Below are 17,020 nucleotides of genomic sequence, written 5' to 3'. Positions count from 1 at the left end.
AGGGCCCATAGTGAAAAAAAATGTAAAGAACCCCTACTCTAGACTGAATTTCAGTCATAAATACTACAAAAACAGAATGACTCAGTTACTGGACTTGGAGTCAGTATATCACCCCAGCCCCTAGAATGTCATGCTGACATCTAGTTCTTCCAAGGATTGATGCTCCCACAACAGGTATGGCTCATAAGGTTCTCAGTGATTTGATTGCAATTATATGGCTGACATTTTAGTTGCACGTACTTCCTCCTTGTCTCTTGCTACCACTAAATCCGGGGATATTGATTGTTCCAGGTTATGGTCTAAAGCCTTTGGAGACAGGGATGTCTGTCCACTGTGTACCTCAACTCTGAAGTGAGTTTTGTTTTTGTTTTGTTTTGATTTTTTTTCAGATAAAGGGTGCTGTTGCTAGTTGCTTGTTGAAGTCAATAGTAGAAATGTTTTCTTTTTAATATGAGTTTATCCGGAAAATGGAGAATTTTTTCCTGAGGCCGTGTGTCCTCAGCACCAAACCAAAAGGTCAGTTTAGCCATTTTAAGCTGGAGAAGAAAGATGGCTAGTCCCCATGGTCCAGGCTAAACAGTCCATTTGCAACCTGGACTTGTCACTTTTCAATGAGTTGTTTTGACACAGACTGGTGATTTTAGTGCATCTTTCTGCTGTCTGAAGCCTAGGATCTATAAACTCATGTTAATTTGCATTAAACAGCCTGAAGTGCCTGGGGCCAAGGAAGAAAAAAAAAGTTTTCTAATGGCTTTGAATTTGAGGTGGTCTTCATTTAATCTGAGTCACTTGACACTTACTGAAGTCATACCTCATATCTGAGCAGGAAAAATTGTTCAGGCTCCTTAAATGTAGACTGGCACATATTCCATTTCCACCCCCACAACCCCCTAGGCCACCCTACCCAGTGTAGGATTTTCATCAGTCACATAAATGGGAAGGAGTCTTTCTGCTAAGTATCACTGTGCAGTTAGTTGCCCTGGGCTAGTAGGTAATTGGCTATTTTCAAGGCAGTACAGGACAGCTGGGCATTGCTGTGGGGAACAGATTGCAGCAAAAGGCACAGACCTCTATGTTGTGCCATTTATTAAAGATGATGAGATGCAGGGCCAACAGGATTTGGGTGAGGCACACCCTGCATTCCCTCATCAAGATTTGGAGTCACACCCTCCACACCTCCAACATAATTTGGGAGTCCTGTATGGAGTCTACCCTCCATACCCCCTGCATAATTTGTGGGTCTTATGGGAGGTGAATCATTCCTATCTTCCCCAATAGCCTTGGGGTCCTGCTCTGTTCTCTTAGTTCAAGCAATAGTCACATCTTGGTTATTTTCCAACAATGCTTACAGTTCATGTGGAAGGTAGAAATGTATTCATTTGCAAATGTCATATAAAGAGACACGTTTTCACATATATTTATCTCCTGTCTGATTCCCAATGACAGGCAATCATTACCTAGCTAGAAGAACAATTCTAAGAACTAAAGGACTCCCTTCCAATAGTACCCACCCTATCCTTCTTCACTTCCCTATGTACACTCGCTCATCTCCCCAGCTCCACCTCCCCTCCCCACTCCCTAGCAGATTTATCTTTTAAAGAGGTCTAGTAAATTAGATCAAATCCAGGACATTAAAAAATATAATGAAAATTCTCTCCAGTTGTATCAAATAAGTTAAAAATTCAACGTTTGTTAATTCTAATTCATCACATTTATGCATAAATTGGTTGTCCTGCCTTATACATGGCCTGAGAAGAGGAATAAGATTGATACTGTTAATCAGACTGTTCTTAGTCAGTAAAAGGTGTTGGATGTCCTTTTAAATTCTTCCTTCCTTCCTTCCTTTTTATTATTCTTTGGGTAGGCATACTCATTCATCTGAAAAGTCACAGAGTTGTGGGAGTTATTTGCCATGTAATTAACTATGTTGGAATCCTGTTATTGTAAAGTCAGGTTTCCAAATAAAACTTGCGATGTAAAAAGAGTAGTCATTAAAAAGTTCATTAAAGTTTTATATCAGAGGAAGCATGTGAAAGCAAATATGTCAATAGCTCCAAAGACTGCTATAAACTTTAGATACTTTTAATATTCTATATTTATATGAAAGGAGTGTAGGGGGAAGAGGAGTGAGGAAATTCATCATATACAGGAAAAGTAAGAAATTTCAGGAAAAGGTGTCCTAAAAAAATTCTTTAACTTAAGGGATATTGACTTCTAGCAGGCATAGCAAGATTTCCTTGGCAACAAGTAGCCAACATTACACTTTGATAAAAAACATTTTTACAGAACAAGCATTTTCATGACTATGTGTTATTCTGATTTTTATTGAATAAATTTTTTCCTCCATATCAGAATATTCATATTCCTTGACTAGAGAAGGAAGAGAAAAAGCTAGGGCAGGGGGATCAGGGAAAAGATACTTTGGGGAGGCATATCCCATTTTGGATGAGAGACTAAAGAGAGAGGTTTACGTCTCCTATTTCCATGCCTTCCACAGAAGAGCCTGGCACCTTACTGAGCTCACTGAAGATATCAGATGGATTGGTGATGGATTACCCCAGACTCCTTCCCAGACATAGGAGTTCAAGATGAGAACCATCTCTCAGGTCAGAAAAGTCCTGATCCATTAGACACAGATAGGAGGCCCACTGAGTCCATTGGCCTGGACTCAGGAAGTCCTAAGCTTGGTGTGAAATTCCTAAATATATATTTCTAAGTGACATTTCTCAGTATAGGGTATAGCCAAAAAAAAAAAAAAAGAAAGAAAGAAAATGGGGTAAGAGCTATAAATGCAATAATATAGAAATGGGACAAAAGCAGGAAATTCCAATTTAATACTCCAGGAAATTCTACTCTCATGAGTTAACAAAGAATTAAGAAAAAATAAATCAGGATATTGTTCATAAACTGGAGAATGAGATTCAGAATCAGCTAAAAGGAAGATGACAAAACAAAGGAAAATCATTGGAAAAAGGAGTAGCAAGAAAATGTTATCTAAAATAAGAGACTAAAGAAGAGTAGGTAGAAAGAAAATTTCTGAAAAAGAAAGAAAAATGAAACAATTTAAGAAAGTTAAGGAACTTGTATTGCATCAGGTAAGTGGGGAAAAGGGCAAGAGATATGGAGTAGAACCTGTGGGAATAGATTAGTATCAGAGTAGTAAAAGACAAACCAATCATGGGGATAAAATATTGACTTAATTGAATATGGGGATAAAAGTCAATATAAAAGAAATAAATGAAGGAAAACACAAACTTTTCATAATAACTTTTAATGTGAATGGATTGAACAAGACAATAAAATGAAAGAGAATGGCAAAGTGAACATAATGAAATGAAAGAGAATGTTAAAGCAGTTAAGAAAAGAAAATGTAGCAAGCTACTCTATATAAGAAACTAATCAAAAAATAAAGACATACAAACCTTTCTTTTAAAGGAATTTTGGTGAATTTTTGGTGAATGGTAAAACATGTTATCAAGTATTTGCCACTTGCTAGTTAAAAAATACTACTTTATGGATGTGTGTGGTGGGTGAGGGGAGGGAAGTGCTAAGGGTCAAGTTGATACTTCACATAATCTAGCATTTCAATAGTATTTTGAGGTTTGTAAAGTGCTTTTACATATTTTGTCTCATTCATGACAATCACTCTGTGGAATTAGAATCTGATCTATTTAACATTTTGCTTTTAACTAACTGTCTTTACAACCCCCTCAGAACTTCAAAGATGCTTCCCCATGCCCTCTTCCCTCATTAGAACTAGGAACAGTACATATTTGACCATATTTAATTGGGGGTGAGGTATCCCATGCTAGAATTGGCAATAAAAGATTATGATGGGTTCTATATAATCATGTAGCAGGTCCTAGAATTACATGGAATTAACTGCTCTTTATAAAACAAACTAAACCCTGAAATGGCCTTGGAATGAGGAGTGTGGAGTCTTCTTGTGGAACTATGCCTGGGGGAGGCAATGAACAGCCCTTTCTCCAATAGTGAGTTTTAAAAGAAAAACCTTGAAATTGCATTAAGAGTCATAATTATAAATAAATGAAAAAAGCATGTGGTTGTCCCTCTGAGAATGCCTGACTGCACTCTATTGTAATAATAATACAAAAGCATAAACTACAGCTCATTTGAAGTGCCTTCCAAAAAGGTCAATGTGCCTTAAATGTGGCATCCTTCAGTTCTGAGTTCCAAGCCTGTGGCTAGACTCCTTAAGACTTGCCCTGAGTTCAGGAAATTTGATCCTGAGTGTATGTGAGTGGCACAGCTAAGTCCTAGACTGCTCAAAGTCTTTTCCAATGCTCAAACGCCTCCACTTTGTACAAACATCTCTGCTTTAACTACAAAGTACACAGCCAAAAAGTTGAACTAACTCGTTTGGAAAAGTAGATGTGATATTATATTTCAAGACCCTGCTTAGATGTTAGGTCTGTGTTATTCTTCAGTGTGCAACACATAAATCACTTTCCCCCTCCTTAAAGCAGTACCCATTTCCCTCTGGTTTCCATTAGAAGGAGGAATAACTGTGTTGTATTATATAAACTAAGACAGGTAGGTGGGGTAGAGAGAAGGTTACCTGGGAGTTACCACTAGAAGCTGACATCTCCACATTCAAGAATTCACCCTATATTAACTTAAACATATAAGATCCCTAACATCTGTCTGTTCTTTTTATTGATAGTTTCTATAATCCTATTATACTCCATACTTCAAGAAGCAGTGACTTGATAGGTTTGGGCTTACCTCCACTAATGTAGATTATAATCCTTCCATGCTTTAGTAAAGGATCTTTAAGAGCTGTTGGGGCTCAAAAAATTAATCATCCTGTGAAGGATGACGATGGGGTGACATTCCCCGTTGTCCATCCACTAAGTCATCCTCTCTCCTATCTCAAGAATCAATAAGGGAATTCCTTGTCTTCTCAGAGTGCAAGTCACATCTGGCCAAAAACAAAGTCATGAAACTCCCAGACGTAGTCACTAGGACTACATCTTCCATGACATGGCCCCTAGAAGCCTATCCAGCCTTGTTGTAGGCATATTTTTTAATGTCATAAAATCTCACTCCTGCTGACATCAAGGCATTTATTTCCATGACCCACAAGAAGTGTGTTCATAGTGAAGTTTCCAAGTTTCCATTGTGCATCAACATTCAGGAGAGGTAATTTTCAAAACTGCCTCAATGCTAGTTCAGCTCTCAGGATCAAAGGAAAATTCCTATGGGGAGTAAGGTGATGGGCATGGAGTCCATGTGGCAGCCCAGCTGGGGCTGAGAAATGTGATACAGTCAGTCCAGTGGGAAGAATCACTAAACACCCTCAATTTCCTCATCTGTAAAATGAAGGGGGTTGTGCTAAACAGCCTCTAAGCTTCTGTCCCAGTTATAGATCTGTAATGATGGGAAGACAAGGAGCAAGTTGGATAAAACGTTTTGCAAAATTGCCTATCTGGATCTCCCAAATGTCTCTACTCAATGCTGTGAGCTGCCCCAATGAAGAATCTAGCCCCAAGCTTAAAACCTTGATGATCTCGGGTTCTTCCTCTTGGAAGAAGGCTTGAGGGAATCTTACCTTGAGCACCTTTAGGTTTTCTGTTGTCTGATTTCTAAGCTTCAGCCATCACAGGATCACAGAGCTCAAGTAGAAGGGACCTTAACAATCTAGTCCGACCCCCCACTCTCTCATTTTTAACTGAGAAAATGAAGGACCAAGACAGTTCAATGACTTGCCCTACATGACCACTGACAACATGACAATGCTCTTGCTATTAAACTATTCCTCTGGCTCAAGGCTCTGAGCCCCAGTTATTTTTTTGGTGTCGTAGTCAAATTTGTGACTCAGCAACTTAGAAGTTCAAAGATTGCAACTGAGGCAGTTAGGTGACACTTTGTTGGGCCTGGAGAGCTGGGCCTGGAGTCAAGATTTATCTTCCTGAGTTCAAATCCAGCCTCAGACACTCAAGTAGCTGTGTGACCCTAGTCAAGTCACTTAATCCTATTTGCCTCAGTTTTCTAATCTGTAAAATGAGTCAGAGAAAGAAATGGTAAACCACTCTAAAGTCTTTGCCAAGAAATCCCCAAATAGGAGTCACAAAGAGTTGGACGTGACTCAAACAACTGAATGAAAACAAAAAATGTTTTATTAGGTTTCCTCAGATTTCTGCTACTGATACTATCATCAGGCCCCATATTCCCCTCCCTTACCCTATCTGAGACATATTGAGTTCAAACAAATACACTGACTTACAAAGAGAAGATCAATTCAGATATAGAATTAAGGATAAGACAATTAGCATTAAATTATGAACAGTTTCTACCCAGCTCATCTGGTTGTTACTTCACCTCTAAGTGATTTGATTAAGCTAACAGTACCCAGGTCTTTTGTGGCTCCCACAAATATTAGGTTTGGAGTCAGAAGATTTGGGTTTGTAGGCAATCTATAATAATAATAATAATAATAATAATAATAATAATAATAATAATAATAATAATAATAATAATAATAATGTTTGTCCTTTACTCTCGAAGAAGACTATGACATCAGGGAGGTAATACCATGACAGTGGCCAAATATGGATCAGGACAACTAGAGATGACCCAGGATGTGAGGCAATCAGGGTTAAGTGACTTGTCCAAGGTCACACAGCTAGGAAGTGTCTAAGGATGGATTCGAACTCCTGTCCTCCTGACTCCCTTGCCAGTGCTTTATGCACCGTGCCATCTAGCTGTCCCACCCCAGCAATTTATATCTGAGAATTCGATGCTTTTATCTATGAAATGAGGATGATTATAATATTCTAAATACTTCATAAAGATAAGGTTGAAGCAGGAAAGTATAATGGAAAAGTATCTTAGACTTTTGAACTTGAGCATAGAAGTCATGGAGCCCAGTTCTCTTATTTTACATATAGAAAAACTGAGGTCCAGAGTGGGAGGGAAACAAGTTGTCCAAGACTGAAAAGGAAGCAAGTATTAGAGCAGGAACTTTAAACCTGGTGTTCTGACTTCAAATCCAATACTTTTCCTTTTATTCCATACAGTTTCTTTAAAGCATGAAATGTATGAGATGTCTGACTTCATCTGAGTCCCAGTTCTGCCATTTCCTTACTGAGTTTTTGGACTTTAATCTCTCTTTTTTCCCTATTAATTTCAGTTGGTTTTGTTCAGTCATTTTTCATTCCAATCTGACTTTTCAAGACCCCATTTGGGACTTTTGGCAATGATATTGAAGAGGTTTGCAATTTCCTTATGCTCATTTTACAGATGAGGAAACTGAGGCAAACAAGGTTAAGTGATTTGACCAGGTTCACACAGCTAGTAAGTGTCTGAGGTCTTCCTGACTCCAGGCCCAGCATTCTCTAGTTCTTGTTCATTTAAATTAATCATCATTAATTAATGAAATTCAGACAGTGTAGGAGTTTCACCCTTCCTCCTGGAGGCTTCCTGGGACCCTTCCAGAGAAGTGGGAAGCTTAGCCACCTGAGGCCCTTTGGGTTATGGGAATCTGAAAGCTTTTAGTTTATTGCCTTGCCCAGCTGCTTGATCCCCTCTCCCCAGTGACTTCTAAGATGCTCTCAGATGCTCTTCCAACTCTGCCAGTCCCATTCTGCCCCCTCTCCAGAAATAGTCCTCCCTTCTTTCCTTTGGCTTTCTTGGGGGTTGGCTTGTGAGGACTACCATATGACCTTTACCATTGGTAAAACTAACAAAATCTTGCCAGCCAAAATTCCACTGAGCGAAGTTTGTCTTTTAGGCATTGGGGTGGTGATGAAGGCATTGTCAGTATAGCTGATCCCTCCTCAAACCACTCATTAACCCCCATCCACGTCTGCTCATCCCTTCAACTTTGTTGCTTGTGGAATGTGGGCATTAATTGTGGAATGTGGATCTCAAAGATCATCAACTCCAATATCCTCATTAAGAGTCATAGTAAAATTTTGGGGGCGGCTAGGTAGCGTAGTGGATAACGCACCAGCCTTGGAGTCAGGAGTACCTGGGTTCAAATCCGGTCTCAGACACTTAATAATTACCTAGCTGTGTGGCCTTGGGCAAGCCACTTAACCCCATTTGCCTTGCAAAAACCTAAAAAAAAAAAAGTTATAGTAAAATTTAATGGCATACATTCATACCTAAGCATTCTACATTTATAACATCATTCCAAGTTCCAAATAACTAAGGAGGTAGTTGTGGCACTGCGGAAAGGACTGTGGTCAAGATTCAGTCCTCCTGTTCTGACTCATTACATGATCTTGGGTAAATTACATAACCTTGCTAGTCTCAGTTTTTTCATCTATTAAATGAAGGAGCTGAACTAGATAATTTCTAAGATACCTTTCCATTCCAATATTATGAATCTATAAACATAGTTAAACAAAGCAATTTTCAAATTTAATTGAAAGTATTTTAAATTAATATCATTACAAAAAATAAATTTTACTAATCCAGGTCAAGTTATAGCAACAAAGGGCATTCATGGAATCACATAAAAGGTTAAATTATAATCTTAAAAATTAAAACATTTATGTCAGATAATTTCATTTCTACTACTCTCTTCTTCCTCCCCAAAATTACCTGCATGAAAGCCTAATTGTCAATTTCTGTGCTAATGCTTTACATAAAGATGTTTTCCCAGTTCCAGGAGGACCTATAAAAATAAATTAATCCAAATGAGTTTGATATTAGGTACAAGATTAAGACTACACAACAATGGTATAAAAAAATAAAATGCAGAGGCAACCTATTAGAAATATAACAATTGGTAGTGTGTAAGATTCACAACTTAAAAGTCCCATAGCTCAAGCTTCAGAGAAGGCATTCTTTTCATCGCAACACTATAGGTATAACTCCATTAATGCGAATTGCAACCCTTTCATTTCTTAGTAGATGGCTTTGTGAGCTGGTATGTGCATACAAATGTATCACTTGCTGGCCAACTTTCTAGTGCTTACACCCGGCTGGTCTATCAAACAGATATACTGCATGTCTATCCTAGATAGGAAGTCCTTCCATCGCACTGGGACCCAGAAGAGTTTGTCCTTCTCAGGTATACTCCTTCAAAATCTCAGCTAGAGTCAACCCTGATACAAACTGCATCAGAATTTAATGTAAATTTCTCTTATTCTAAATAAATATAAGTAGGATCATGAGAAGTCAGACACATGATGGTGAAGATATGAATTAGTACAGTTACTCTGGAAGACTTTTGAATTGTACAAAAAAGGTAACCAAATGTATTAATACCTTCTGTCCCAGCAATTCCACCACCAGGTACATATTCCACGTAGGTCAAAAACAGAAGTTTGAAAATTAACAAAATATTCACAAATGCATTATTTTTGTGGTAGCAAAAAAAAAAAACCCCAAAACAACCCTAGAAAAAAATGTGGTGACTACTACCTGGAGAATAAACTGCAGAGTGTGTGTGTGTGTGTGTCTGGGTGTGTGTGTGTAAAATGAGTATATAATGATACTGAGATAATTATTATAAAGTGTTTTGTAAATCTCAAAGCATTCTGAAAGTCAATTACTTCCTACTTGTCCTTATCTCGGTTCAAATCTTTGAGCACTGTGAATCCTGTCTGTTGGCCATACTCTTAAAATTTCTTCATGCTGTTGGTGATTTCTCTCACCACTTCATCTCTATCCTTCTGCTTACTTCTGTTCTGAGTAGGGGCACTGGCTTTGACATCACCACCAACTCTGTTGTGATGAATCTTAAATCTTTACCTCAAGCCCTGACTTTTCTTTGAATTTTATTTCCACATTTCCAATGCCCAGATAAATATCCCTGGAGATGTCCTCCAAGAAGACATCTTCACTGGGAGAGTAAAGAGATGTGTGATTGTGGAAGGTAAAACGAATTGAGGGAAAACATAATTTTGTCTCTTTCCGAAATGAAAAAAACAAATACTCTCTCACATAAGTACAAAAGCATAAACAATACCTTAACTTTTATTTTACTTTTCATAAAATGCAAAAATAAAACATTCTTTACCATGAAGCAAAACAACTCTGTTCCAGGCTATTAGGTTGCTATCAACATTTCTGTCAGAAAATAATAAGGTTGTCGTCACATAGTCAAGCAACTGGTTCAGGAGAGAAAAAAAAAAGGCACAAGTAAACATGGGAGCTGCTGATAAGAATTTGGCTACCTTCCAAACGAAAATGAAAATCATCAGAAGCAAACAGGACAAAATAAAAGTTCTAAAAATCACTGCCTTGTATAAATATTTGTTAAATATGTTAAACATTGCTTAGGCACTGAAATGTATCATCTCCACAAGGCCATATTCATATCACTTTATTTTAGAAAATGTGATTTTTAAATATAAGAAAATAAAAACTTACTAATTTTTAAAAGTACAAAATAATGAGTTTTACTTTTTAAAAAACAGCATACTAGAAAAACTATTTTACCAAGTTATCAAGTAGTACAATTAAGTTGTGAGATGAAATAAATATATGCTATGCTTAATTCAAACAAATCTACTAACTTATCCAAGTTATGGCTCAGCATGGATTTTCTGACTAAGAGAAGCCATAAATCCTACTAGCTTGCTCCTGTTGGCTTACTTTGACATCACCAATATTGAACGATAGTAAGAATATCTATGAATAGCTGCTGGCTTCACATCCTATCCTCACTTCTGCCCTCTTCCCACCCTTGAGGCCAATTCTATGAATCCTAGAGATACAAGTCATGGATCGAGTAGTTATAAACTGTCTAAAACATCCCAAGTGGCACTTACTAGGCCTGGGGCCCAAAGAAAGAATTATTATAAAATAAATTATACTTTCATATAAAAAAGCATTTTTCACTTACATGTGATTTAACTTCAACATCATATACAAGGCTCTCCCAAAGACCATGAAATTCAACTGTAAGATAACAATTTTGACATGTAATCTAGAAAAACAATTTATACCTAGAATCATAGGATTTTAAAGGATTAAAAAAATAAACACCATATAGTATCATAGCTTTTCAGTTTTTAAAGTTTTTATTTTTATTTAAGGCGATGGGGTTAAATGACTTGCCCAAGGTCACTCAGCCAGTCAATTATTAAGTGTCTGAGACCACATTTGAACTTAGGTCCTCCTGACTCCAGGGCTGGAACTCTATCCACTGTGCCATCTAGCTGCCTCATGAACATACAGTTTTGCTAATAAGTAAAATAAGGCATAGATACAAGTTGTCCAAGGTCATGCAGGTAGTATTGGCAAGCCATATGCTCAAAAACAGATCAAAACACTTGGTTCAGTATTAGAAAGAGAACCATAATGAAATCAAACAATCAACAAATTACAGAATCTTAAAGTTGGTACTCCTACTATTTGTTTATTCAGTTTTTATTTGAAAACCTCTAGAGAAGGAAAATTCATTACACCTCCAGACAACATTCTACTCCAGGATGGCTTTAATTATTAAGAAGTTTTGCTTATTTTTTTAAACGTCAAACCTGAATTTTGTCTCTTAGTTCTGTACTCTGGAGTCAAGAACAGCAAGTCTTATTCCTTTAACCATTGCCCTATCTACCTCAGGTAGCAGAACCATCACTTTTGTGATCCTCCTCCTTTTCCCAAAATTGCTTTAATTTTTTTAAAGTTTTGTGAACCTTAGCTTTTCTCATCAGTTTTATGCCATTTTGATTTTCAGCACTCTTGATAAATACATGTCATGATATTGAAGTCATTCTCTATTACTTACCCTTAATTAAAACTTTTTTCAGTTATCTTTTTAAAACTTAAAATGGTTGGTTAATTCCTTCTGTATCTTTCCTGTACATCCACTCAATATCTTTGGACAGGTTCATCTTTTCATCATCAGAACTGTTTTCCTTAGTGTCTTCAGAATCTTGAGTTTCCTATCCTTTGTGAATTAACTTCTGTAGGTTATTGTATCAGTAGAATCCTCCCTATCTTTCCTTCAAAGTGTTTGAAATTTGCTCTTTCAAAATCTGGGATACATGCCAGTTTTCCTCTTCATAACATAAATTCCAAGATGGAATTGTTACTTCCCATAATATTTCAATCATTCCTACCCAAGCAAACATTTCCTCCCTGATAACAAAAATCAAATCCAGATTAGAAATTCACTCTGTGGATTCCTCTGTCTTTTGAAGGAAGAAATTATCTTTAAAACAAGTCAAGAAATTATTAGTCACTCTGCTTTTGGCAAAGAGAGTTCTAATGAATGGAGAGATAACAAAATCTCCCATTCCTTCTACAGTATGCCCTTGAGTCAGGCTTGTGAATTATTTTCCAAACACTGCATCTATTTCCTTGCTGTTTAAGTAATCTGTTCACTTGTTCATCCACCAATAATATAGCTTCTTTTTCTGCCCCAATTCATTATCACACAAATGCTTTCTACCAAGTGGAAAAGCTATGAAGTGCCAGAGACAGCTAGGTGACACAGTGGACAGAACACTGACTTGGAGTCAACAGAACAGGAGCTCCAATGTACCCTCAGACACTTGCCACTTAATAGCTAGGTGACCTTGGGTAAGTCACTTAACCCCCGACTGTCTCATATTCAAAGTTATCTCCAGTTGTCCCGATTCATACTGGCCACTGGATCCAGACGGCTCTGAGGGAGAAATAGAAGCTGGTGACATAGCACAGCATCTCCTCACTCAAAATCCAATTCATCTGCTTGTTATGGCATCACCTCCCTGGTGTTGTGATCTTCTTAACCAAATAGGTGGCGCAATGGATAGAGCACCCGCCCTGGAGTCAGGAGTAACTGAGTTCAAATCCAGCCTCAGACACTTAATAATTACCTAGCTGGTGGCCTTGGGCAAGCCACTTAACCCTGTTGCCTTGCAAAAAAACCTAAAAAAAAAAAACCAAACAACCCCCCCCCCCAAAAAAAATATAGAGCCAGAACCAATTATTGTTGTTGTTATTATTAAGTGCCAGAACCAATCAAGGGTATCATTCTACTAAATCTCAATGATACCTTTGAGGTCACATTTTCCTCCTTTTGTCAGACTCTCTGGTTCACCTTGCTTGTTAAACATGTTGTATTTCTTTGGATAAAGACACCTGGGGTCTCTGGTTTTATTACTAGATTCCAATCCCTGTTTTTTCAATTAATAGTTGTATAGCCTCAGTTTACCCTTTTACAAAATGGAGATAATAACCATACAACATATTTCATATATTTTCTCAGAGAGGTCAAATTCAAGTTTTCTAAATCCAAATTTATCATTTCTCCTCCAGATGGATATTATCACCTAGAAGACCTTAGTGAATCCAATTCAGGTCTAAGATTCCATAATTTGCAATTTTTTTCTCTTTTCAATTTGTACAAGACAATTATATTTTAAAATATACATTTTTGTATGGAAAGGTTCAATTTTTGTTAGGAGTAACATCAACATTTACTCACAATTAGAAATTTAATAAAACATTTCTAAAATATAAATTATATCTTATTTTTACACAGAAGTATAACTCATTAACTTTGCATACAATAAAGTTTTTAAAAGAAAAATTATATTTTAAATGAATAGGATGGATAGGGAACAACAGAGGAGTCCATGGTAGGATAGGTGAAATCAATAAATGTTTGCTAAATGAATGAAATGATATGCTCATGGTTTCCCCCTCCAACAATATTATAGAGAGGTATTCAGGGAAATGTGCATCTATACCAAGAACCTGATAATAATTTCCATAATCATACATTTAGATAGATTATGTGATATAAAAAGAGGGAAAATGTTCCTACAGAGTATACCTACCTCTATGACACTCAAATTCTGTCATTTTGACAATCATTTCATTAAAATATACTTCAGATAGTCATACTGATGTAGGGAATTATGGGCTTAAGAGGAATATTGTCTGGAAACAAATTTTGTAATCTTTTTCTTTACTTGATCTCTACTTTGACCCTGGCCATGTGCTCATTAGCTGGTCATTAGATGCTAGATTACGCATGTGTGATAGTTTGTCATATTAAACATACCTCCTATAACAAGCTATCCAATACAAGACTTGGAACATTCCCAAAACACCACACCTCCCATGGATCCTGAGGGAGTATATAAGGAAGATCTGGAGCATTTCTCATTCTCTTATTGCCCTTAACTCTCTGATTTCTAATGCTCGAGTTGATTGCTTTGCTAAAAAAGCCACATGGCCATTAAAGAGCTTTAACTATCAATCTTTTGGTCTTTACCTTTAAAGTATTTTAAAATCTTATGATCATTTAAGTTGATTAACTTTAACTTGCTCTTAACCTTATGGTCTCTAAACTCTAATGATGTTTGACCTTCATTCTCAAAAACAACCATGATATTAGGGAGGTGATATATCATGACAAGCATATGAACTCGATTTTTGAGGGGTGCTGTGCTGTTTCCAGTTTCACTTTCTCCTCCAGAGTCATCTGAGTCCAGTGGCCAGATATGAATCAGGACAACTGGAGATAACCCTGGATGCGTTAAGTGACTTACTCAAAGTCACACAGCTAGTAAGTGGCAGGTATTTGAGGCTATATTCAAACTCCCATCCTCCTGACTGACTCCGAGGTCAGGGCTTTATCCACTGCGTCACCTAGTTGGCCTGCTTGATTAAACTGAGTCCAGTGGCCAGATATGAATCAGGACAACTGGAGATAACCCTGGATGCGTTAAGTGACTTACTCAAAGTCACACAGCTAGTAAGTGGCAGGTATTTGAGGCTATATTCAAACTCCCATCCTCCTGACTGACTCCGAGGTCAGGGCTTTATCCACTGCGTCACCTAGTTGGCCTGCTTGATTAAACTGCTGTACCCAAAACCAAATGGTCTTTAAAGATTCTTAGCCTATCTCTCACTTTCTTTTGTGTTGTAATGACTGATAAATCTGTGTTTTCTTTTACAATTGCATTAAGGGGTCAGAGTCATGAGTTCTTCATAGGAAACTATCAAATCCTCCTATGACAATATAACACATTATACCTGCAGGCAGCACCCAATGATTTGCTGCAATTATATTTTCTGATTCTTCTTCCAAATTTTCACTGCTGGGTCCTTCTTCATTTAGTTGGAAGACATGAAGGGCAAGAGTACACTTGCTTAAGTCAATTGGCTATGAAGAAAAAGAAAAATACTAGGTGTAGCAATACTCATATTTCAATTGCATTATGGTATCAAAATAAGATGTAAATATAAAGGATAAAATATGATTAAAATATTTGTAATGATGTTTCAAATTGGGTTCATGGTTAAAGCTCAAAGTGAGCTGCATTCTAGGTAGTATAATTAATAATGCTGCAATACGCTAAAAGGGAAAGGAAATTCAATATTTTGCCCAGTTTTATTATACAAAAACAATAAAAATTAATTTTTTAATATTTATACAATGTGTGATATAACCCATATATGAAAATATTAATGGAATTGTAAGTTATGTGGGTCAGTTCCTTTTTCCTAATAGGTGTAATGGATTTATGTTAATCCAACACCTCCCCCACCCCCACTGCTGTCACAATTCATAGGAATAGTGTAATATATATATATATATGTATATATATATACATATATATATGTATGTATGTATGTGTATATATATATATATATATATATATATATATATATATATATATATATATATATATATATCTATGATAGAGGAAATTAAACAGCAAATACCTCAGTATCAGGTTCCTGGCACATGCCTCTGTAGAGCACTGCATGATGCCAATCAAATGAGTGAACCAGCCACAAACAAGTTCAAAAATGTCTTATACACAAGAATTAGGATTTACTGTACTAATGACCAAAGAGTTAAATATCACGAATTATATAGGTACCTGTCGTTCTTTTACTTTTAACTCAGTATCAACAATAGATACAGACTGCACATTTCTGGACAGAAAACCATCATCAAACTCAGTCCATGTGTAATCTCCAAACACGATGTTATGTCTGTTTAGTAGCTTTACAACACTCAGTTTTATTTCTTCTTTTTTTGCAGTACTATTAAACACACATACACACAGACAAAAAAAAAAATGCCGTGAATTCAAATTTATATTTTTCTACTAGCAAATGGTTAGGAAACTATCCTTTAAATTGTAATGCTGACATTCTGATTGCTTCAACTTGCTGAAATAGTAGCTCATTATGGAAATAAAGTTTATGGTTAATTAACTTTTCATAAAATTAAATTACATAAAACAAATTGATGTATAGAATACTCAAAAGAATTAATTAAATACCCAGAGGTCAAAAATCACCTTCAGCAAGTTTTGAAAGTACCTGACATAGTATGAATGCTCAATAAATATCCAATGGCAATGAATGGTATTCTTTCTATTTCCAAAGTCAACTATAGAATTCAATTAGCCTGAGTAAGGAACATAATATTATTTATTCTCAGCAAGACTTGAAAATACTTCAGTTAAAAAGTTTTTGCTTTGTTCTGAGAATAGTTTACCTAAAACACAGAAAGAAGATATAATTAATAGAATATCAGAAGTTATTTAGTCTAACACCTAAAAACAGAATTCCCCCTGCAAGCCAATAAATAATGGTCATCTAGTTTTTGTTTTAAGCTGTATAATGAAAGGAAATCCACACTCTACTGAAGGAAGACAATCCAATTTGGAAGAGTCTAAAAGGTTAGCAAGTTTTTCCTGATACAAAGCTCAAACATGTCTCTGTAACTTATTGCTTCTGGTTTTGTCTTTTGGGGTCAAACAGAGCAAGTCAAAACTCTTATTAATTAAATCCCTTTAACTATTCAAAGTCAGATATCTTGCATCCCCCCCACACCCCTTCCCCACTCTTCCCATATTTTCTTCTTCCCTGGGCTAAGCATCTTAATTTTCTTCAACCACTACTCAGATAACATTTATTTAAGGCTTACTCTTCAACACTCTATTTGCTCAATTTGAGAAATCCATTTCACAAAGACTGATGAATGCCTACTCTACAAAAGCACTATGACAAGTGGTTAGCATACAAAAATGAAAAACAAACCTTTCCTTCCATTAAGAAATTTAAATTTTACTATGGGGAACAA

General features: G+C 36.5%; 1 protein-coding gene across 1 annotated transcript in view; it reads right to left on the bottom strand.

Moving 5' to 3' along the window:
* TRIP13 (thyroid hormone receptor interactor 13) overlaps positions 1-17,020 on the bottom strand; it is a 446,990-nt gene that overhangs the window by 424,354 nt on the left and 5,616 nt on the right. Inside the window, exons 2-6 of the mRNA XM_074202010.1 lie at positions 15,807-15,972; positions 14,953-15,082; positions 10,823-10,878; positions 9,995-10,085; positions 8,569-8,644 (exon numbers count right to left, since the gene is read on the bottom strand). Of these exons, the coding sequence (XP_074058111.1) occupies positions 8,569-8,644; positions 9,995-10,085; positions 10,823-10,878; positions 14,953-15,082; positions 15,807-15,972 (519 nt within the window). The remainder of the gene's footprint in view (positions 1-8,568; positions 8,645-9,994; positions 10,086-10,822; positions 10,879-14,952; positions 15,083-15,806; positions 15,973-17,020) is intronic.

The sequence above is a fragment of the Macrotis lagotis genome, chromosome X, assembly GCF_037893015.1.
Source record: "Macrotis lagotis isolate mMagLag1 chromosome X, bilby.v1.9.chrom.fasta, whole genome shotgun sequence".
NCBI classification, from domain to species: domain Eukaryota; kingdom Metazoa; phylum Chordata; class Mammalia; order Peramelemorphia; family Peramelidae; genus Macrotis; species Macrotis lagotis.
The sequence above is the reverse complement of the archived record's forward strand: the minus strand, read 5'-3'. Positions and strand labels throughout refer to the sequence as shown.